This window comes from Lates calcarifer, linkage group LG8, assembly GCF_001640805.2.
Source record: "Lates calcarifer isolate ASB-BC8 linkage group LG8, TLL_Latcal_v3, whole genome shotgun sequence".
Lineage (NCBI taxonomy): Eukaryota > Metazoa > Chordata > Actinopteri > Centropomidae > Lates > Lates calcarifer.
The window spans coordinates 24680770-24703125 of NC_066840.1; the positions used below are offsets into that span (position 1 = coordinate 24680770).

Sequence of the window (22356 nt, forward strand, 5' to 3'; positions counted from 1 at the left end):
TTTAATTTATGTTTTTACTAGAATCTGGATTTTATGCAGATAAATAATCAATATGCAGGTTTTCTTTTATTCAGTTTCTGTCCACAACGTGGACATTTTTCTCTCTTCAGTTTACATGCAGGGTGTTTGTCTTTATGTGTTGGCCCTATGATGGACTGCTGACTGTCCATGTACCCCACATCCCGCCCAGTGTCAGCTGGGATAGGCCCCGCGACCCTTAACGGATAAGCTGTATAAATAATGAATGAATGAGTTTACATGCAAGTTTTAGATGGTTAAAGACAAGAGTTTGAGTGACAGTGACAGCTGGAGGTTTCGTCCTCCACAGCCGTCTCGATGCTACATCTCTCACAGTTTATCCACTACAGCTGTTTGAGCGTGTTGTTTGGATGATCTTATGAACTCGATGCTTCAGGTGTCAGAGCTACAGGTTTTTTCTTTCTTTTTTCACAAACATTTCAATTGAATTCAGTGCAATGTTCATCGCCTGAGACAGGAGATGTTTGTATAAAGGCTAAGCAGCCAGAATCACATCCTGTCTGATATCCTTTAATTCTAGAGATTCAATGATGACGTCGGATGCTCAGTGCAAGATTTCAAACACATGGTTTTCAGTGTTTAAGTCACAGCCACAGTTCACCTACCTTTAGATTCCTCTTCAGTTTTTATAATAAGCAGAGTGCAGTTACAGTATTACTGTATTCAACATCTGATTCTATTTATCAGGTTGTAAAAGAGTTTGTTTTTTATTTTGGGACAGAATCATTTATGTTTTTAAAACTATTTCCTGATAAACCGACGAGCTGTTCTTCCTCCGGTAAATACTTGATTTTTTGAAGTTATTTTTTGAATCCTACCAGGTGAGTGTGTGTACCTGTTTCTGAGCTGCGACTCTCTTCTGGTCTCTCTTCCTCCAGGCCGGGTCGTGGATGTGGAGGAAGGTTTTATATCCTGTAGTGATTCCACTCGGCCTGAACAACTGCAGAGAAAAACAGCAACCAAGATACCGATCACATTTACACCAAGCTCACTGATAACGCAGTGCAACTTACTTAACCTACAGGTGTTTTAGGATTTAAATGTCTTGATAAAAATCAATCATCACATCTGTCTGGCTGCTGATTACAGACCAGCTGTTCTCTTTCTGATGAGAACAGATTCAGGGAATTCAGTATCTCACTGTTCTGCTCTCACTTATTGTTGTAGCATGAATGCTGTTCACTCCTGAGACTGTTTACCTGTAGTTCAGCTTTTCTCAGTCTTCTGTAAAACTCGTCATCCTCTCTGCCCCAACCCCAGAACCGGTTTGACATCCCATTACACTGGAAACAAGACAAAACAACAGGGACAATAAACTCATCTGCCAAACAGCCACGCAGTTATTACTGCGGGTAAACTAGAAGTTCATACTTGTCCTGTACAACAGTGTTAACACAGCTTCATTTAAATACAGCTCAAAGTCAAACCAGGTTAAACAGCATCACCTAGTGGATAAATCAAATCATTACACTACTGCATCTGGAAGAATCAGGGACAGATCCCTTTAAAAAAGCCAATAAACCCAGTGTAAGTCAGCTCAGTACCATGTGGTAATGTTTCTTAGTGAGCAGCAGGATTCCTCCTACGTAGGTCTTGTAGTGGTAGAGCGGATGCAGCTCAGGTGAGGCCACGTGGAAAGGCCCGTCCTCGGGGAAACCGTAGTCCAGAGCGTCGTTCTGGGGCAGCAGGTCTACGTCGTGCATGGCCAGGTAGTCTGTGTCGTTACCGCTCTCCAGGTAACCCACGTTGATGAGAGACGCTCGATTAAATCTGAAGCAACACCAGAGGGAAAACACTGTAAACTCAGACCCCACCAAAAAAACCAATCCTTGATCTTCCTGAAAAAGCCTGTGAAGGTGCTACAGCGTCCTGGAGGCAGCTTTTAATGTTAAAATAATGTAGAAGAGCAAAGTGAGATAAATGACTGAGAGGAAGGAGTCTACAGTATACAGTATATACTCCTAGGGAATCAGAAAAATCTCTTCTTCTGTGGTTGAATGTGACGTTCTCACCTGTAGTGATCCACCTGGTTGATGATGAAGATCTTGTGGCGGATCTTCTTCTTGTTGAGGAAAGCGTGCATGGAGGGAACAAACACCAGCAGCTCCTCGAAGCGCTCTCTGAAGGGGATGATGAGGGCCAGTTTGTGAGGACCCCAGGAGGGGTTGTCCGCTGCAGACGCCGGACTGTCAGCGGGGCAGGGCGGCTGCTGCGGGGGGAGGGGTGTGTCTTTGTACATTTCACCTGAACAGCTGAGCTGCAGCCAGAGCAGAGAGACCAGCACCAGCACCATGCAGAGGCCGAACAGCTTGTAGACCGTACATCTACCAGACAGGAACCTGAAAACACACAGAACCAAAGGCAGACTTCAGTCGAGTGTTAAAACCCCAGTTTACGTTAAGATTCTTTTCCAATTCTAATCTTCAATCCAGTAGACAGTTCACTTCAGAGTCCGTCCATTAAGTGCTTGTTTTTTCCACAGAGAGGCTCAGATTCTTATTCTAACAAGATTCATACAGAGACAGAGCTAATTATTACAGAGTAAGATCCTATATATCACCACCAGACTCCATTGACAAAAGCAGGAATTTTACCGAGCAGAACACAGGAGCTGCTGGAATACTGCTGCTGTTTGTTTGAGTTACTGTGTGGTATTTTTACTTATGTAAAGGATCTGAATACTTCTTCCACCACTGAAAGTCTCACAATAACACAAACAATGGAGGCAGCAGTATTCCAGCAGCTCCTGTGTTCTGCTCGGTAAAATCATCGTTTTTATCAATGGAGTCTGGTGTTTCTGGTTAAACAACTCCCACCTAAATGTTCAGTCATGTCTGAATAAAGTAATTAGGGACATTTCAGTGGTTAGTTCTGGATCAGACCGACATGCATCAGACAAACACCTGAACCAAACCATCAAACTCTGCTCTGTGTTATTCTTCACCTCTACAGGACTTCTTTTCTTTATTATTGTCATGATTCGTTTGTTGAATATAAGTGTAATAGTTAGAGGAGAGGCACAGAGCAGAGGTCACAGCTGCTGTGATCAGATCAGTGTTTGATGAAAACAAACCAGTCAACAAACTCAACAACAAGCAGTCGACAACACAGGTTCCCAAACTGTGTCAGACTCATAAACATGGTTTTACACTAGAGCTGCAACCATTAATCAATTAACTGTTTAATCGATCGACAGAAAATTAATCTGCTTCTATCCTGAAAACTGATCAATCACTGAAGTCAGTTTTAAAGTTTTCCAGCTTCTTAAATGTGAAAATTTAACTGAACGTTTTCAGGTTTTAGACTAAACAATGTCTGATAACATCAGCTCAGGCTGAGGGACATTTTATCAGCTCTCTGATGTTTTACAGATAATAAAAAATAAAGGTTAGCTCAGACTGAACTGCAGACCAGAGATCAGCAGGTATCTCTGCCCTCTGTTCACTTCAAATACAAACTGACTGACTGGTTTTAAACACCATCATCATTTCATGTTGAGGCATGTCATGAATTTTATTAAAAGTTCTAGTTCAGCCGCTTGTGTTTTAGACATTTAACAGCTTTAACTGTGACAGTAAATCTGTCTGTATTTGCTGCTGGAAACGTAATTTCCCAGAGGGAGTGATCCCAAAGGGATCAATAAAGTCTGTCTAAGTCTAAATATGAACGTTCATTCAAATGCGGGAAAACAATTAAAATCAAAACTCTAATGATGTGTTTGAGGTCAAAGTTTACAGAGTAACAGATCCTCAGAGTGTTCAGAAGAAGCTGATCTCAAACTACACTCAGAAGACTACACTGATCAATGATAATGAAGGACACAACAAAGTTCTGAATAATACATCTCAAAGGTTCCGTTTCTTTTTCATTCTTAAATAAGTATTAGTGAATTATCTCAGTGAAACTTTTCATTTAAACTCAGTGTTTGTCGTCCCTTCTCCTTTATTTTATATGACCTTTTAATCATTTTAGTCACATTTCTCCAAAGTTCAGCCTGACAGGATCTTCTTCTGCTAGTTACACTGCCTGTAACGACCTCTGGAGGTCCCTGAACCACAGTTTGGGAACCACAGTTTGAAAACATAAAGCCACAGTATTTACTCACTTCCTCTGTTCTTGATGGGAAACTTTTGAGCTCTCAGTTCTTTAAAAGTCCAAGAGAGAATGTGAGTTTAGTTTCAGGACAAAACTCTCTATCTTCTGTTAGCCTTAACTACAAGTATCATACCTTCAGTTAGTGTAAAACCTTTTTGATTCAAAAAGAAAAGCTCAATCACATAACTCTGGTTTTAGCCTCTCTTCACTGAGTTATCAGTCAGTTTTAGAGTTGAAGATTTTACTCAGCTCCTGGATTTTACTAAGACCTGGTTCAGGACTGAAGGTGACTAGGATTTAGCTGTCAGAGCTCCTGTTCCCGGATCTCCCTGCATGAGGATCTGAGACTTTCAAAATCAGAGACTTCATTTAAAGTCATGTCTTTTTTTTTCTTTCCCACTATTTTAAAAAGCCTTTTCTCGGATGTTTATTACAGGGTTCGTTTCCTAGCTGTGCTTTATTTTAGGCCGTTATTTATATTTTTCATATATATATATATATATATATCCCTATATATATTTTTTGGGGGGGCGTATTATTCAATTTTATTTGTGCTTTTAATTTGATGGATCGTCTCTTTGGTAAGGCTGGTGTGTTTCTACTATCCTGTATAAATAAAAGTAAATTATCATCATTACTGTTTATGTTGATGAGCGGTCAGAAACTCTGATATCTAATAAAACACAGATGATTTTATCGGGTTAAAACAAACTCTTACCTCCTCTCCTCTTTGAAGTAGAGGACGGGCTTTCTTCTCGATGAATACATCATCTTTACAAACTTCCAGCTGCTTGTTTTCAGTCCGGTTATCAACGACTAAAACACCGACACACGTTAACCCCTCAGGCAAACACAAAAACAGCAGTAGTCGTGTTGTTTTCCAAAGAAAAGCTTCCGTTATTTCCAGTGTTTTTCACTCCTCCATCCTCTCTCACGTCCAAGTGTAGCCGGAGACCGAGCCGTCCTCCGGGCTAACTCTGCTAACTTTCCCCGCACAAACCTCCGGCGGTTCGCTTTCACAGCTTCTAAACATCTGTTCGGTAAAATAAAAAGTTAAAATCCGCTTTGTTCGGGCTCCATTTCTCTCTCTGTTCCTCTCTCTCCGTTAGCTAGCAGCCTCCTTCACGTTAACAGTTACCGTACACGTAGCATGTAGCGGTTCACACACGCCGCCGCTCCGGGTTCGCACTCGTACATTTTCGGCTTTTAACTCGTTTTTTATCCGCGACACCGTCCGACACCGACCGTCCGTTAACGTCTGAACTCGGTGGAAAGTTAAAATGATGATAAATGAACTGAACCGGGTCCGGACACCGAAATATTTAACGACACGATGATTCTACACTGGAAAAAAATCAAACACAAGCCGACTGTAATACGGTCCAACCTGCGTAGGAGTCCGAAGGGGAACGATGGACGGGTAGTAGTAAAGGTTCCTACTGAGATTTTTTTTTAACATTAAAGGAACAGTACACCGGTTAAGCGCTGTTCTTCAGTTTTTAAGGTGCTTTACTTCATAGCAAATAAACAATAACACAGATAAATGTTACATAAAATTAATTATATATATTGCAGTTTAAATACACACCATCCTTTATCATCAACAGTGCACAGTAGCTGAGTACATTTACTCACGTACTTTGAGTATTTCCATTTCATGACACTTTTCTACTCCACTACATTTTAGAGTGAAATGTTGTATTTTTTATTGCACTACATTCCTCTTTACTTTACTTTAATTAAGATTTTATGCATAAAATACACGCAGAGCTTCAAAAAATATTATTTTCTGTAAAATGTTAAACTACCCATCATTTGAAAACCTGTAAATATTCTATCAATAGTTTTATTTTTACTTTAGGAACCAGGCAAAATTGTTTTTGTACAAGTTTTAATTCATTACATTTTGCGGTGACATTTATCTCAAATTTATTTGTTTCAAATATTATTCTTTTCTGCTTACATACATTACAGTTACAGCCTATAAAAAACTTTAAAGCTTTATAGTTTTAACTGGAGATTTTTACAAGAGTAAAAGAAACAGCATCCATTAAATCAAATGTGACAAAACTTTTATTTTGAGTGCAATTTTAGACAGATTTCACATGGACAGAATCTCTCTAAACATAAAATAAATTCAAGCCCCTCTTCCAGCCTACAACCTTTACCAACGATTTAAAAATCTAAACCCAGAAACATTTCTGAAATCTGAAACCTACCAGCAACACAAACTGTTAAACACAAACCACCAGAGAATAAAAAGCGCAACAAAATCTTATTAAGTGAGGACAAAGAAAACTGAAAAGTAAGAATAAACTGCCTGACGGACTCCTCAGATTCTGGTTTATTCCACAGAAACCATTTTACTGCTCTTTCTCACTGAACAAACTCATGGTGGGAGCTGAGCTTTTAGCAGTTCAGGTCTTTGTAGCTTTGGATTTAGCTCTGTAAGAGTCTGAGAACATAAAGTCAGCTTCATACGACAGTTAGTGATCTGTGTTTTTGTTGTACTACACCTGAAGTGGGTGAAGTCTCGAGGTAAAGATCAGCCAGCCAGTTTCTGGAGCTGGTGGTGAAGCAGTGCTGAGGCGTCTATAAAGGACTTTTTGGGTCGTTTTAAAGATGTGTGGCTTCATTAAATTAGCTTTTAATCATTCAAATTAACAGGGAAACAGCCGGCAGAGAGCAGAACAAGGTTTTGTTCAGTCCTTCTTTCCTTTAAGTGGCTGGTTTTCAGTATGAAAACTGAGGAGGCATCTCTGGCAGCGTTGGAAGCAACTAATAAAAACTATCGAGCAACAGGATGAATGGACGCCTCAATGTGCCGAATATGTATTAATACCAGAAGATTCAGAATATTCTTCCTCCACCTCCACCTGCAGAGCAACATCAAGCCAGAATCAGGTCAACAGAAACTTACATTCAGTCTGGACACGGTAAAAACGTAGATTCACTCAAACGCACACAGTAACAAACAGAGAGCTGGCTCTTCTGGTCGGCTCACCACACAGAGCTGAGAGCAACGCTGTCACAGTGACCAAAATGTTTACTTCAACACCACCTCCACCTTCACCTGTTTAATGTGGACTAGACTTGATTTTAGTGTCAGAAGGAAAAGCTGTTTGTGGTTCATGGTGCATCTGATGTAACTGCTGAAGTCCGAACATGAAGCCGTTTTACTTCAAGGAAGAACGACTGCTACAGAGCTGATCAGGTGAGGCCTGGTAACATCACAGGTAATGTTGGCACTGAAGCCTACATTCTGCTCACATGACAGAACAAGCAAAGAGCCAAACAGAGCTCATCAGTCAGGACGCTGACACCATTAATGTACATAATGTACATCACAGAACGGCTGCACATCCTGTCCTCCCTGAGGACGAGTTGGTTGTGCATGTCCTCAGATATTTAGCCATGAACAGAGGGGACAGTTTAACAGGATGTGAAGTCAGGTCAGACCAAACAAACAGAAACAGCACTGGAAGGAAAGTTTGGAAGAGACACTCATAAAGCTGTCCTCAGCTCAGGCTTAAAGAATCAGAGCTGCAGCTACACGTTACTTTCATTATCGATTCATCTATATTTAATAATTAATTGCTGCGCTTCAGAAAAGAGTGAATGTCTGTCACAAAATCCTACAACACAATGTTAGGTCAGTGGCTGTTGTTTGTCAAAGCATCAAAGTCACATCTGAGGAGCTTTAACCATCGAATATTTGGCATTTGTGCTTGAAAAATAATAAATCCTCCGCATACACAAAAAATGAAGCAAAGTATGTTTAAAAAAACCTGCAATTGAAGCTGCTTTTCTTTGAGTTTGCATTATTAAAATGGAGTATGAGGCTTTGGCAGTAACAACTAATGATCACTTCACTGATTATTTTTGACCCCTGTTTATTTAGTTTTGTTGCAGATGAAAATCAGCTGATCTGATGTTGGAGGATGAAGAAAAAATATCACAAAACTATTTCACAAATGAATCCAGATTATATTTCCTGCCGTCACTCAGAGGCCACGGAGCAAATTAACAGCTTCAAACCGACATTTCATGTAAACCTGACCAGTAACACGTCGAGTACTCGCAGTGAGTAACAAGAAAGAAAAAGGGCAAATTAAGAATGATATGAAAAAACCCACACGTCATATAAATGACTCTAACTGCCTGGCAGACGTACACTGGTTTAGTTCATGTGTCCTGGTGCAGATGACCTTCAGTTTCAACAGGAACATAGAACATGAGGCAAATTCTAGACCAAATCAAAAAGGGAAAACCATTTTCCTGCTCTGGAACAAATCGACCTGCGTAATAAATAGATTCACATTTTCCCTGATAGTCTACTGCAAATGTGAGGGGCTCATTACAAACAGGGTGTGTGAGGAAAACAAGAGGAACATTAAAAATAATGACGAATGAGAATGAAGATGTCGTTTTCGAGCCGAATTGTGCAGCTGGATTTCTCTGCGTCCCGTCTCCTCAGTTTATCCGACAGCAGCGACCGCCGCCGCTCAGTACTGCATCAATCAGTAGAGACCAAACACACTCACACTCACACACACAGACACACACGCACACTCGCACACATACTCAGACTCTCCTCCAGGAGAAAAGTTACACCAGCTTCTTGGCCTCGAAGAAGCTCTTGAGGTGTCTCATCTGCCAGATGCCGATGGCCACCAGGATCAGGGTCTGGACGATGGACCACCAGAGGACCCGCTGGTTGGTGCTCTCGCTGGTCTGACGGAAAGCGCTCCTCACGGTACTGAGAGAGGACAGAGAGACAGCAGGGGGCGCTCAGCAACTCACTTCACACCACTGACAACCACTCTCCAAAGCATGCTGTTAGGTCAGCTCAGCTGTCCTGGAGCGAGTAAACATCTGGATGCAACTAAATGCATCACAGCAAAAACTAAATCAGAGTTCCAGGTCGAGGTCTCAGCTCCTCTCTTCCATAGTTCAACAACAACAGTTAACAATAACGTAACAGACAGTTACACCACAGACAGTGACTGACCCTCTGGTAGTTCTGCTCCTTCTGGATCTGGTCCACCTGCTCCACCAGCTGCCGGACTCTCAGCTGCAGCTCCGTCAGTTTGTCTTTGGCAGCGATCTCGGCGTAGTTGTTGGCGTGTTCGCCCACCTGGATGTCCAGGTGAACCCTCTGCAACACAACACCCTCAGCAGTGAGTCATGAAGTCGGAGCAACACCCCCAACATTCAAATTATTAGTCAATGGAAAAATGTGTTTCAGGCAAACTGAGCTGCAGGTGAACCTGTTTTAATATGAACCAATAATCTCTGTTTAAACGGGATAACAGATAAATGAACTTCAGACTTCACTGTGTGTCCTCTCACCAGCATGCCTCCAGCAAACAGGGAGAACTTGGAGGAGTTGGAGTGCAGACAGATCTGATGTTCTCCAGGTGTGTGTGATGTGAAGGTGAATCTTCCCTCGGAGCCGTACTGACGAGACAGAATCACCTGCAGGAAAAAACACAGACCAGCTCAGTCCTGCTGAAACTAACAGCTGATGGTGAGAACAGACACTTCTCCTGATGTCCTCCTTTAATCTCTCTCTTCACCTTGTCATCGGGATCTTTGACTTCCACGAACATGCCCAGACCCTGAGTGGCGGGCAGGTACTCCTCCCTCTGTTTATCATACAGCTGAGTCCGATAATTACCTGCAGAGAGAGACAGGGGTGCATGGTTAGAACCTTTTCATTCAGAAGTGTGGATCATACAATGACACTGGAGCTAACTCCACTCTCTGATGAAGTCTGTGAGATGTGTGTAGAAGCTCTGAAAAAACAAGTACGTGTACTTTTGAGCAGAGATCATATCATCACACACACTTCCCCTCGGTTTGTTAAATATACCACTGAGAGTCAGCACAGCTACTGCAATCACTTCCCACATCAGCTGCTGGTTGTTTATATATATTTTAGTTAACATTTTGGCTAAACATCATTTTGGATTCTGGTAAACCTGGATTTTCCACGATTTTAACTATTTTTCCACTACAGTAATCGATAGTAGAATCAATCATTACTTTAGAGCTGTGACGATCACTCAATGAATTAATCCACAGAAAATTATTCAGCCACTATTTGGATGATTGATGGATTATTTCAGACATTTTTCAACAGGTGTTGGCGAATCACAAGAGGAGATATTCAAGCCACTTCCTGTCCATGCTGAGGGAAGCAGGGCTTCACCGGCCACACACTGACTTCCTCTGATTCATACAGGTGGTTCTGTGTTTGCACAAACAGGTGAACTGTTGGTGAGTAAAGTCAAGTATTGTAACACTTTATATTTTGACCAGAGGACTCGCAAACTTCCACACACTGAAACTACTGCTTCTGAAATAGCAGATAAATAGGTTGCAGCTAAAAAAGTTGATAGAGGTCGCAGGTAGCAGCAAAGAGAATTACTCAAGTAATCAACTGTATTTAAGAAGTTACTCAGGTTACAGTTAATTGATTTTAGATACGAGGGAGATTTGAAAGAATGAATGATTAGATTTTTAGCGATGTGCGATAAACAAAAAATACATTCGACTGCTGCTGCTACATTATTACAATTTAAGCATATATATGCACATATTAAGTGTTTAAAACCTTTGTGGCTGTACGTGTGTGGTTTTATTGAGTTGTAAATATAAATAAAATCAACATATCGTTGTTTGACACTTCCTGAGGGCGCAAACTGACTTTAGCTCAGTTAGCCGATTAGCTAACTAGCTAAAGTTGGTTAGCTAGCAGCTAGCATTAGCCGGAGACCCACTTTCACCGCTGACACTTACCGATAATCATCGTCTCGTCCGGGATTTCCTCTATGAAACATTTCTTCTCCGTCTCTCCGATGTGAAAGTACAAAGAGGAGACGAAAGTGGAGAACACGTTGAGGAGTAAAACTGACAACACACACGACTGCATCCTGACAGACACCATCTTCACACCGGGAGAGCGCTCGTCTGAGCATGCGCGGACACAGCAATGCCACGTAAACCATCGTTAGAGTGTGGCCAATCAGCGCGCCGCAGGAGAATGCTGGGCACTGTAGTTCTTCAAGCTTTGTGGCTTTAAGTACATTACATTTACACAGTAGTGGAGGAGGAGTACAGGTCCTTTACATGAATAAAAGTACTAGTACTACATTGTAAAATACTCCATCACGTTAAATTACCTTAGATTCTCACTTGACACTGAATATAAAATCAACATTAAATTGTGGTAGCAGTAATATTACTTCAAGTTGGTCAGTCATATTAGCAGTAGTGGTACTACTAGCAGCAGCAGTAGTATTAGCAGTGGTGTTGGTATTAGTATTACCAATAGTACCAGTAGTAGTAGCAGAATGAGCAGTATTACTAATAGTGACGGCAATATAATGTATTCTCACATACAAGCTGTAGGGGGCAGCAAGCAAACACTGCCGTTTAATTTTAACAGCGAAGAAGAAGAACTTCCTGCAAGCTGTTTCCATGGCAATCAGACATGGCGCCAGGTGAGAAACGCTGTTTGCGCTTAACAAATAAACAACTAGATAAAAAACCTGTCGATATATAATGTTGCTACTAAGATTTATCACTGTGAAGGTTTTCCGCGGAACAGAACTGACCGGAAAATAATGAAACCCGCCCTCCCGTTAGGTTAGCCGTTAGCTGTTAGTTAAATCAGTTTAGTTCGGTAAACGGTAGCAGATTGACGTAAAGTTAACAGCTCATTAAAGCATCTGGAACTGAACCCTGGAGACTACAACAATGTCGCTACTACTACTACGATTAATGGAAATACTACTGCTGCTATTTCCTCTAACAGCTTATTTTCTTTTCTTTCCCTACAGGAAACCAACCAATCGTATCCTTCATATTAAACCGGTGCGTTCACTGTCCTCCCTCTCTGTGTCTTTTCTCCTTGACCCTGTCCTCCTCAGCTCTCGTCCACTCCTCTGCAGGTCCTCCTCCACCTGAACACCTGGTATTTCGCAGCCTTCTACCTGGCAGAGATTCTCATGTTCATCTACAAAGGTCTGTGAGCTGCTGTACTGTCCTCACATGGCATAGACACGGTCTGAATCTGGGGGCAATCAGAGGCTTCCTGTCAGGACTAAAGGTGGAGAAGAATCTAAACATCTAAAGTAAATCAACCAGAGGCACATGTGTAAAAACTAAGTGTGTACCATATTAGCACCAGAGCAGATTGTGTACTGCATGTAATGAAAGAATACACCACAGAGGCCTCAGGTATGTCAATTAACTGGATATCACTTCATTAAAATCCACGTGGAACAGAACAATAACACTGATCCAGCCTCAGTGACTGGAGGACTGTTACAGCAGGAAAATCATTTATGAACATTTTGTTCCATCAAAATACAACTTTTTTTTTTTGCTTTGCTTTGATAAAAAAAAACTGAAGTACAGGCAGCTGGAAGAGGTCAAAGGTCACAGTTTCAGTGTCATTATATGACAAATTTACAACAAATCATTTCAAAAGTGAAAACTTCCACATCCTTCCTGTTATTTAACTTCATATTAAACAAACCTTTGGACGTATTAACACCCAGGTTGTTGAATGTTAGTGTTTGTTGTGTTTGAGCAGGGATCTCACTGCCGTACCCGTCAGATAATCTGGTCCTGGATGTGGTGCTGCTGGTGATCTTCCTCGGTCTGGAGACTCTGAGGATCTTTTACGGTGAGCGAGACTCCAAACAACAATCTGACAGGTTTAAACACACAAACACACACTCTCTCCTCTCTCCTGTCTCAGTGACTGTGAACATTGTTAGTGATGGTCTGTGTAAATCTTTGTGTTTGATTTGAAGTCAGTTGCTGTTTGGTTCTTCAGGCTCTTTAGTGCCTCCTGGTGGAGAACAGCTGCTGCTCAGATTCAGCTAATGATTATTTTCACCACTGATTAATCTGATGGAAGAGAATTAGATTTATAATCCGACAGATTACTGTGACTGAGGTACAGACATAAATCCTGATTAACATGGAGGCAGCAAACAGTTACAGTGACAGAGAGCAGGAACCAGACTCTGTGTGGTTCTGATCCAGGTTGGAAGGGGAACCTGTGTGAGCGCTCTCTGGCCTCGTGTGCGTCGCTCTTCATCCTGTTTCCCTGCGCTGCGCTGGCTGTTTACTACCTGCTGCTGCAGACCTTCGTCCTGCGGCTGGAGTTCATCCTCAGCGCCGTCCTGCTCTGCTTCTACAGCCTGGAGCTCCTGCTCGGACTCCTCTCCATATCCGCCTTCTCCAGGTGACCAAATCCTCCAGGTTCAGTCCTGATCATCTGATGTGGGGGTCCTTAGTTCAGATAAAATCCTTAATTACTCTATGAAATATTCAAGTTCATACTGTGTCCTTCTGTAGGTCCAAAGTTTACTGAAGAAGAAACAGGAGTTCACCTGAAACACAGAACATGACGACGATCACCAGAGAACTCAGTGTAAATATAAAACATTGTCTGCTTTTCTAAAGGTGATGTTTAAATGTAAATCTGTTTTAACTGTTTTATACAAACGGTTTGTACGAATGTTTCCACCCTGAGATCAAGACCTTGTTGTAAATAAAGTCAGTTTCACTGCAGATTATTATGTTGGAAAAAGCTGTGTAAATAAATTGAAATAAACTGTTTTTTCTTTAATGGACCAACATCAGCTGTATGATACATACTCACACTGATTATATAACCTTAAAGCTTTTAGAGAGATTTCAATTTAACTCACAAATGTCTGAAATATTCTCCCAGCCTTCCATAGACAGTCCACCCCCCCTCTGCTGCTCATCCAGACCCAGGTCATATTTAATGATTATTAATGAATGATATTATAAGGAATACACCAGGAAGTAATGACACAAAAAAGGAAGGTAAATGCAAATTGTATTAGATACTGCACTTTGTAAATACTTCTAAGATTTCTGGGTTTTATTAGCTAACGCTATGAAGTGATAAAAATGTCTTTAACAATCTTTAATTTAACTTGGTGAAGTGAACAATGATATTAAGGTAAATTATCTTCCTGAGGCTGAACAAGGTTTCAGACTTAAATCTGGATCCTACAGAAAATGTTTTTCTGCTCAAGTACTGTACTTGGATACAATTCTGAGGTACTTTACTGAAGTATTTCCATCTTACGTCACTTTATACTTCTGCTGCACTATTTATTTGACAGCTATGGATACTTTTAGTTTTGATGGTGAAAGGTCAAAATGTACAATCAATGTTATTGCACTTGCAGAGTATTTTTACAGCGTGATGGTATTTTTACTTAAACCAAGGATCTGAGTACTTCTTCCACCACTAACACAGTCAGCAGCAGCAGCAGATCAGGACCTGCTGTATTACCAGGACTTGGTGAGCCACATGATCATGCCGACCACGTAGAGAGAGCGGAGGACGGGCCACCAGAAGATCCACATGTTGGTGCTGTGGGTGACTTCACGGAAATACTCCTCCCTGATCTGTGGGTCAACAAACAACATGTGGACGTCAACACAAACACCGGCGGCTTTGTGATTAATGCTAACGTTAACCCAGAAATCATGGTCACTGACTGACCCTCTGGTAGACCTGCTCCCTCTGGATCTGTTGGACCTGTTCAGCCAGCTGTCGGATCCTCAGCTGCAGCTCCGTCAGTTTGTCTTCAGCAGCGATCTTTGTGTAGTTGTTGGTGCGTTCACCCACTTTTATATCCAGGTGAACCGTCTGCAACACAACAACAGGACACGACAGGAAGTTCACTCAGAGGGAAACTTATCTCTAAGTAGTACAACCTCTCTAGGCTGTCGTCCCAGCAGCACGAAAAACAAACAGAAAAACAACAGCGTCTTACAGGAACAGAAATATGTGGATTTACTTGCTAATTCCTTTAAATCATCTCTTTAAAAAACTTTACCAATGTTATTGTTCACTTTACTTTGGTTTCCAGTGTGTTTTATCTTTTCTGTTTGATTATTTCACCCATTTCTATTTAAATCTTCTGATTTATTTTATTGTGGGGTATTTAATCCTTTATTTTCCTTTGTAAAACACTTTGCAATCTCTTATTACTCTTGATTATTATTTATTTATTATCATTATGTTCTCACCAGCATGCGTCCAGTAGACAGGGGGAGGTGTGAGGAGTCGGACCGCAGGCAGACCTGGTGTCCTCCTGCTTTACGAGATGTGAATATGAACTTTCCGTCCGAACCGAACGACCGAGACAGAACCAGCTGGAGGAAACAGAGAAACACTGATTGACACTGAACTAATCATCAGCTCTGACTGACAGGGGATGAATCGAGCAGTCAAACCTCATCATCAGCATCTTTGACCACGACAAGTGTCCTGAGGTCCTGAGCGGGCGACAGGTGCTCGTCCCTCTGCTCATCATACACCTGAGTCCGAAAGTTACCTGCAACACATAAACATTACACATGAGTTAAAGCTGAAACAAGTAGTCAATCGATTGATTCTGACACTCCAGCAGCATATATAATACAATTCTAATATAATTATGATGTTTCTGAGTTACAAGGTGGTAAAAAAAAAGGATCATCATGAGGTTTTAGTAAAAAACTACGGAAACCTGGACCCCCTACAGGTTTTCAGTGGTGGCATAAACGAATTTCAAAATAATAACACTTTTATCTGAAAGATCAGGACATAAATCTGATGAGAGGAATGAGGAAGTTATAAACCGAGCTAAAGTTAACTCGGTTAGCTGAGCGCGTTTTCCCTGACAAACTCACCGATAACAACCGTGTCGTCCGGTATTTCCTCTCTGAAACATTTCTCCTCGGTGTCCGCGATGTGAAAATACAAACAGGAGACGACACAACAGAAGAAATTCAGGAGGAAAACTGTCAACACACAGGATTGCAACCTGACTGACGCCATGTTAAGGCTGCAACTGAGTCTGCGCAAAGCCAGAGGCGGCTGGGTGTTGTAGTTCTCACGACAACGGTGAAGCACCTATGCTAACTACATCGGTACTTTCCAACTGTCTGTGAAGTTGTTTTAATATTTAAAAATATTTTTTATTTTTCATTTCGTCATGATTTTTCCGTACCTCATTAAAATCTCAAGAACAAAGTGGAGAACTGTATTAGCTGACCTGAGTGTCCAAACGTTAACGGCTCATGCTAGCACTCTTAACGCTCAGAGGTTAGCTGCTTATGCTAGCAACATCCAAACTAGCAGCTAACGTTAGCCGTACAATGTCCAAACTTTAGCAGCCACCTTGGCTTTAATTTGACTTTACCTTTGTTACAGTCAAATTAAGCGGCAAAAATGATTTTAACATTTTAAAAGAAGCTTCAGAACTACTGTGACTTAGATTTTTTATATTGTTTACCAGTTAATGATTTGTTTTTTATTTTAAACTTAAGATTTTTGGTTGGAAAATTTAGCATTTATCATTATACATTTCATTTTAGAACTGCTGCACTTTTTTGTGCTACTAACTTTTCATTAGGCAACGTTGGCATTTAAACTGTCATTATTTCACATCAATATTGAATTTATGATGGCCAGATTTAGCATCTAATGTCACTGTATTTATTGTGTTGATTCCCCTTTACAACAAATGTGTATTTTTACCAAAATAGCTAAAGTTGGTTACAAAATTTATTATCTAATGATAATCAGTTTTTTATATAAACATTAGATTTGTGCTGTGAAAACAAAAGTGCTACATTTGAACTAGATAATATAATTGATCGGCCAGTTTAGCAGCTAAGGTTGCTAATATCATGTGTTCACTTTTGAATAATTATGTTGTCATTTTCTGTCTTTGCTAGTAATGTTTTAAGGAGGCAACGATGGCAGGAAATGCAACTGTCAATGTTTACTTTTACATTAGTATTGAGTTTGTGATTTAGCAAAGTTAAAGTCACTTTTTCCTTTTCTGTTGATGTCAGATTTGTGTTTGCCAATGAGTTCAATGTCAGTCTGTTTTTGTTCAGCTGCAGCAGCAAGGTCACATTGTTTGAACCGAGGACCAGGATGGCAGAAATCTGTGTCTCCTCTGTCATCATGGGTGATGTGAGATCTCTGGACAATCAGATGGACGAGCCCGCGGCCCTCGTCAGGAATCAGAGAGACTTCCTTGAGAGTCTTGTTGTGTGTTTCACAGAGACATGATCACAGTAAGATCTCATCACTACCATCAACAGTCTGGATCCAGGATGGTCTCCCTCCTCTCTAAGACTGTGGCCTAGATTTCTCCCTGATCATTTATTTACTTATTGTTGAAAACAAATATAGGTTTCAGTAACTGTAACTGAACATATTTTATCTTGTGAAAAGTGAAACAAAAACTCCTAAGACTTTCCAAAAAAACCACAAACTTACTTCCCCACACTTTGTTTTTGCATATGTTCAATATACATAAAGTTGCAGAGCTTTATCAACTTTTTTCGGCAAAGTTTTCTTCCTTAAGCCGTCTCTAATCTGAGATGACTAATTTAACAGTAAGCGAACAGGCAGAATGTGACTGCCGGCGTTGAAAAGAGGATAAAGAAAGTTGAATTCTGCCTCGGCCATCAGCGCCGCTCCCCCTGACCTGCACATGTTTGTGCTCGCAGGGCATTTGTTCTGCTTGTCAAAGTCGCCGTCCAATTGGGTGAAGCTCGTATTAAAGAGATCAGTGTATTTGCATGTTTCCACGATGGCTGCCTCGCTCGTTTCTCTTTGTGAATATAAAGTAGACAGAACTTAAAGCTGAGAGGTTTCATTACTGAGTCTATCGCAGCCGTGCAGCTCCTGCCACACAAATTAAATTGTGCCACTTTGTTGAACACCGACCTCTGTTCATAACTGCAGTTTCATCTCCACAGTGTGTCCACAGCCGTCAGCCTGCACAGAAACTTTTAACAAAAACTCACAATAGACAGATTTCTATTTTTACATATTTTCTTTAAACTTAAACTCAAAGACGCCTCAGGCCTTCAGGTTTCATGTCACCTTCAGGTACCGAAACAAACTGCAGGAATAATCAGTAAATGCATGATAAAACCTGAGTGAGATGCAGCTTAATAAATATTTATTTCATCACTTTTTATTCCTAAATTCTGAGAACGAGATATCTGCCATCTGTATTCGAGGACTTTGCATCCAAATCCCTACATTTTTGGTCTCATGAAGGTTCCCAGTCTCTGCGCTTCAACCCCGCTAATATACAGCAAGTATGCACACATTAAAACATATGGAGAATAGAGTTTAATAAAAAAATAATCTCAATTAATTCATATTTACTCGGGGGTTTCTTTCAGTGATATTCATATTTTCACTGTAATTAACAGAAATGACATTATTCTTTGAAAATTAGAGGAAAACAATGGATCCATAATATTCACGTCTATTTGCAGACAAAACATTTTGAGCCTCATTTGCATAAAATCTCACTGAGGATTTATTTTTCGTTTTTCCTTCTGCGTGAAAAGCTGAAATGTTCGTTGGAGTTTCTGTCTGTATTTGAAGCTAATCAATGACTACCTGTACACTGAACTGTAAAATTTAAACCAAGATATAATTATTCTGTATTCTGTCTTTAACTCTCTTCTGAGTTCTTCTGTCCCCTTTTTGAAATAATTAGTGTTTAATGACATATTTTGTGCCAGTGGCACACAGCACCTGGTCAGGTTTTCTTTATATGAACACATCTGGCTTTGAGTCGCCTAAAACGGCTTCATCTATTGTTCAAAAAGAACAAAATGTTGTTATTATTGTTGCTATTTCTTCCTCTTTTTTTGATGCTAATCTTTATGTATATTTTCTATTCCTCTGTTTCAGGGTTTCTGCCTTTTCCACGTGTAATTTAGATGGAGCTGCACCAGAAACAAACAATAACAAATAAAACCACGTCTTAAAAAATCTTCCATCTATATTCATATAGATGATATATATAAATATAATAAACATGCACACTGTAGCACAGTACACAAGTGTAAACATCTAAAATGAGTCCAATGAAACTGGACTCTCTGTCTCATTATTTTTAATGAGATCTGAAGAACATGTTGGAGTTTACACAGACACTTTATTTCAGACACATTTTGTCATTTCTGACCTGAAGCATCAAACTTCCTGTTTGGAGGAACAGAGAAATAAAATAAAATCAGCACTGCAACACAACCTCACCCTTCAGTGTGTTATGTTTCTGTACATGATGGAACATTATGATATATTATTGTTTATTTAACAGTTCTGTCTTTTAGTGGCATTAAAACACCTGTCTCTGTATCGACTATAAAACACCAACCTGAGGTTTCCTGTTTGCTCCGCTCAGCTGTAGTTCTGTCAGTGAACCAGTAGATGTCAGTAAAACTCCACCAGGCTGAGCCGTGAGCTCCATCAGCTGCAGCTGTTAACCCTTCAAACGGACGGAGAGCTGACAGAAACAGAGGAGGACGGAGGGGAAGAGAGAGAGGGATTATTTATGACTTGATGAGAACTCACTGAATGAACTCATCATCTCAGGTGACCATCAGGAATTCTGGGAAACTGAGGCGTAAACACGGAGAAGCTCCGTCTTGTTATAAACAGATCTTCCACGGTGCCACAGTTCAAGAACCTGAGGTAAAATGTTTAAACCCTTTCAGTCCTGGACCAAAAACTGCTTCAGTGGCGGGAGGATTTTCTTTTTCAGAGCAACCAAGACTGCTAAAAATTAAGATTTAATCTAAATGAACAGTCACAGTCAGGATTTCTATAAATGATACACATTTATGTTCATCTAAAATATATTAAAATGCATTTTATTACCTTAAAACAGCCTCTAAAGTAATAATAACTTTTATTTTGAAGCATGAAGAGGAAAATGTTTTGTCACTTTTATCATTTTGTTTCAGTCACACTGGTTTTTAAAGATTCTTTGTTCAACTTTTTTGTCCACTTCATTAGAAAATGAAAATTTGCTGTTGGCCTCATGCTGCTTTAACACACAGAAAACTAATAAATAAGTAAATATCATAACCAACGATAACATTCAGCAGTGGTGGAGGAAGTACTCAGATTTCTTAGTCAAGTATTAGCGTCAAAATATACTGAATGGACCAAAAGTAAAGTTGACATATTAATGTGGTGAAATTAAAGAATAAAGCAGCAGAACGTAGAAATATTCAAGTTATACTCAATACTTGAGTAAATGTACTCAGTTACATTTCAGCACTGATATTCAGCCTTCGTATTCAGGGGAAGAGATCTGACCAATCAGAGCTGCCGTCACAGCTGCTACTTACTAATTAAAACCTGACAAACCTGTAAAAATGTAAAGCAGAAGACGAATGAACTGTGAGATGAAATATGATCAGAGGTCGCATTAATAAACAGGAAAACAAAACAGTTAATAATCATCATTCATCATTTCATCGTCACTCATTAATAACGCTCTAATCCTAAAGGACAATTTGATTAATCACGTCATAAATAATTTTCTAAACGCATCAAATGAGTCATCAATTATTATCATGCAGCAAAATTGTGTGTAATATTCAAGTTTTTACAGTTAACGAGGTTGCGAGGTGAAGCGGCCAATCAGAAGTGGAGCTGCCTAACGAGCAGCAGGAGGCGGGGCTTATAGAGACAGATGGATGGATGCATCTCTCTCTCTCCTCTCAGCTGTGTTGACAGAAAACAGAAAATGATGATTTACTAGGTGAGCTTTTATTCATGCCTTGTCCCAGATGAATAAAGATCAAATTAGAGGTTTATGAGCTCCGCTGTCTATCCTGACATTTATATGAGCTCTGGGCTCGGCTCGCTGTGATTTATGTTTACAGCAGCGCAGGCGGAGAAAAAATAAATAAAAAAACAAATGAAGTAGCCTGAAATCATATTCTAATGCTCTGTCAACAACAGCACAGAGAGGCAGAGAGGGATGGAAGGAGGAGGATGAAAGGTGAAGAGTCAGAGGTGAAGCAGTAAAACCCTCACAGTCACAGACACTTAAATGCACCGTGTCCACCATCAGACTGTGGATGAGAAGTTTAAACATGGCCGCCTGTTTATTCCAGTAAACGCTGACTCTTCCCACCTGAGTCTGAGCGTCTTCCTCCGGCTGCCCCCGGCTCCCTGCTCTCACCAAAATGTCCGATTAAAAGCTCCGGTGGCTTTTTAACCTCCAGTCAGCACAAACTGCAAACGTTATTCAAACCCACGGAACTTTATTTTCAATTCTAATGGAGATCCCAAAATGTCAGGATGAATTCTGGGGAAACGTGTCTGAAGTGATGCAGCAGATGTTTTTTGTGGTTTGAATATTTCACTCAGATCATATAGTTTCAATGAAGAGCTGCAACAACACGGATTCACCATACATATGAATGAATAGGTTGAATGAACACTGGCTTTCAGCATTATACTAAGTGTTTATGTTCTGCTTTATATTCAGTCTCAAATTGTGTTTTATTAAAAAATAAAGTTCTCTGCGTTTGAACATCGACACGTGAACATGAAACAACCACCAGTCAGTGAAGAGGACGGTTTAGGAGACAACATCTAGGAGCTCCGCCATCTTTCCTCCCCCCAGACTGAAAGATACACAAAACTACTTCAAACAGCACAGATGTGTTTTGCTTCTAGTCGTCTCTTTTCAGTCGCTTCCATCTCTTTCTGGTCATTTCACGTCTCATTTTAGTCGGGTCTGTCTCTGTGTGGTCTGTTACCATGTCTCTCTGCTGGGTTTGCATCTCTTTAGTTGTTTCATGTGTCTCTTTGTGCTTGTTTTGAGTCTCTTTGTGTCTTTTTGTCTCAGTGGTCGTTTTCTGTCTGTTTGTGGCTGTTTTGTGTCTTTGCTGATGTTTTCTCTCTTTGTATCTGTCTGAGTCTCTCTTGTTCTTTTTTAGTGGTCTCTTCTTGGTTGTTTAGTGTCTCTTTGTGGTCGATTTGATTGACTTACCAGTAAGAGATGTTAACAGTCCTCTCAGACAGCGGCTCTGGCCCAGGGGCCCGACTGGGCCTCTGCCCGGTGGGCCCTTTCAGGAATCCATCCATGTGTAGAGACAAGTTATCTGCAGCCACTTGATGGCAGTGAAGCACCGCGATTTAACTGTGGGAGGAAACAGAAAAAATTTATTTGTCATAAAAGGCGGTGAAAGAGAAGAGGAAGAGGAGAGGAGGAGGAGGAGGAGGAGGAGGAGGAGGAGAGGCTGGGAGAGAATCCATAATGTATGTGATCAGTCTGAGAAAAACACTGGAGGAAGATGCATATTTACAGGGGTTATGATACT

General features: G+C 40.6%; 4 protein-coding genes and 2 long non-coding RNA genes across 13 annotated transcripts in view; 2 read left to right on the forward strand and 4 right to left on the reverse strand.

Moving 5' to 3' along the window:
• Positions 1–6045, reverse strand: part of b4galt7 (xylosylprotein beta 1,4-galactosyltransferase, polypeptide 7 (galactosyltransferase I)) — a 78130-nt gene extending 72085 nt beyond the window's left edge. For both annotated transcript variants that reach the window (XR_007813756.1, XM_018686276.2), the window contains exons 1-5: positions 4853–6045; positions 2052–2378; positions 1584–1809; positions 1239–1322; positions 875–979 (exon numbers count right to left, since the gene is read on the reverse strand). Coding sequence is in view for 1 of the 2 variants with exons in the window: in XM_018686276.2 (XP_018541792.1) it covers positions 875–979; positions 1239–1322; positions 1584–1809; positions 2052–2378; positions 4853–4905 (795 nt within the window). In the remaining variant the exon portion in view is untranslated. The remainder of the gene's footprint in view (positions 1–874; positions 980–1238; positions 1323–1583; positions 1810–2051; positions 2379–4852) is intronic.
• A 144-nt stretch (positions 6046–6189) lies between these two features.
• Positions 6190–11123, reverse strand: LOC108889678 (transmembrane emp24 domain-containing protein 9-like). Its single transcript, XM_018686272.2, is given in 6 exon segments — positions 6190–8877; positions 8879–8893; positions 9146–9292; positions 9487–9612; positions 9714–9814; positions 10939–11123. Coding segments are annotated over 6 exon segments (672 nt in total). The 5' UTR covers positions 11087–11123; the 3' UTR covers positions 6190–8742.
• A 354-nt stretch (positions 11124–11477) lies between these two features.
• Positions 11478–13786, forward strand: tmem216 (transmembrane protein 216). Of its 2 annotated transcripts, XM_018686275.2 has the most exons (6): positions 11589–11642; positions 11982–11995; positions 12072–12165; positions 12740–12832; positions 13198–13399; positions 13513–13786. In XM_018686275.2, the coding sequence occupies exons 1-6, from the start codon at positions 11633–11635 to the stop codon at positions 13526–13528; spliced, it is 429 nt and encodes a 142-aa protein (XP_018541791.1). In that variant the 5' UTR covers positions 11589–11632; the 3' UTR covers positions 13529–13786. The 2 variants fall into 2 exon arrangements, with proteins under 2 accessions (XP_018541790.1, XP_018541791.1); XM_018686274.2 differs by lacking the exon at positions 11982–11995 and having other exon boundaries at positions 11478–11642.
• On the reverse strand, positions 13399–16045 carry LOC108889679 (transmembrane emp24 domain-containing protein 9). Of its 2 annotated transcripts, none has more exons than XM_018686273.2 (6): positions 15877–16045; positions 15439–15539; positions 15232–15357; positions 14702–14848; positions 14489–14604; positions 13399–13547 (listed from the first exon to the last, which is right to left on the reverse strand). In XM_018686273.2, exons 1-6 carry the CDS (start codon positions 16022–16024, stop codon positions 13544–13546), a joined length of 642 nt encoding a protein of 213 aa, XP_018541789.1. In that variant the 5' UTR covers positions 16025–16045; the 3' UTR covers positions 13399–13543. The 2 variants fall into 2 exon arrangements, with proteins under 2 accessions (XP_018541789.1, XP_050928537.1); XM_051072580.1 differs by having other exon boundaries at positions 14477–14604.
• On the forward strand, positions 16037–19004 carry LOC108889682 (uncharacterized). Its single transcript, XR_001962024.2, has 3 exons — positions 16037–16116; positions 17092–17274; positions 18920–19004. It is a non-coding gene; the product is annotated as an uncharacterized LOC108889682 (long non-coding RNA).
• Positions 19005–19129: 125 nt separating this feature from the next.
• Positions 19130–22356, reverse strand: part of LOC108889681 (uncharacterized) — a 43709-nt gene continuing 40482 nt past the window's right edge. For 4 of the 5 annotated variants that reach the window (XR_007813758.1, XR_007813759.1, XR_007813757.1 and 1 more), the window contains 3 exons: positions 22026–22175; positions 19389–19517; positions 19130–19213 (listed from right to left, as the gene is read on the reverse strand). This is a non-coding gene — a long non-coding RNA (uncharacterized LOC108889681). Of the gene's footprint in view, positions 19214–19388; positions 19518–20631; positions 20747–22025; positions 22176–22356 lie in introns of all 5 variants that reach the window. The other variant, XR_007813761.1, reaches the window with a different exon arrangement.

What these genes read in the sequence shown, in the direction of transcription:
- tmem216 (XM_018686274.2), top strand. Translation starts at nt 11,493, where the DNA reads ATGAGCAGTATTACTAATAGTGACGGCAATATAATGTATTCTCACATA. An exon ending in GCAATCAGACATGGCGCCAG is followed by an intron (nt 11,643 to 12,071) that starts GTGAGAAACGCT and finishes TGTCCTCCTCAG; the next exon opens with CTCTCGTCCACTCCTCTGCA. An exon ending in GACTCTGAGGATCTTTTACG is followed by an intron (nt 12,833 to 13,197) that starts GTGAGCGAGACT and finishes GTTCTGATCCAG; the next exon opens with GTTGGAAGGGGAACCTGTGT.
- LOC108889679 (XM_018686273.2), bottom strand. Translation starts at nt 16,024, where the DNA reads ATGGCGTCAGTCAGGTTGCAATCCTGTGTGTTGACAGTTTTCCTCCTG. An exon ending in GGACGACACGGTTGTTATCG is followed by an intron (nt 15,540 to 15,876) that starts GTGAGTTTGTCA and finishes TATGTGTTGCAG; the next exon opens with GTAACTTTCGGACTCAGGTG. An exon ending in GGGAGCAGGTCTACCAGAGG is followed by an intron (nt 14,605 to 14,701) that starts GTCAGTCAGTGA and finishes GTTGACCCACAG; the next exon opens with ATCAGGGAGGAGTATTTCCG.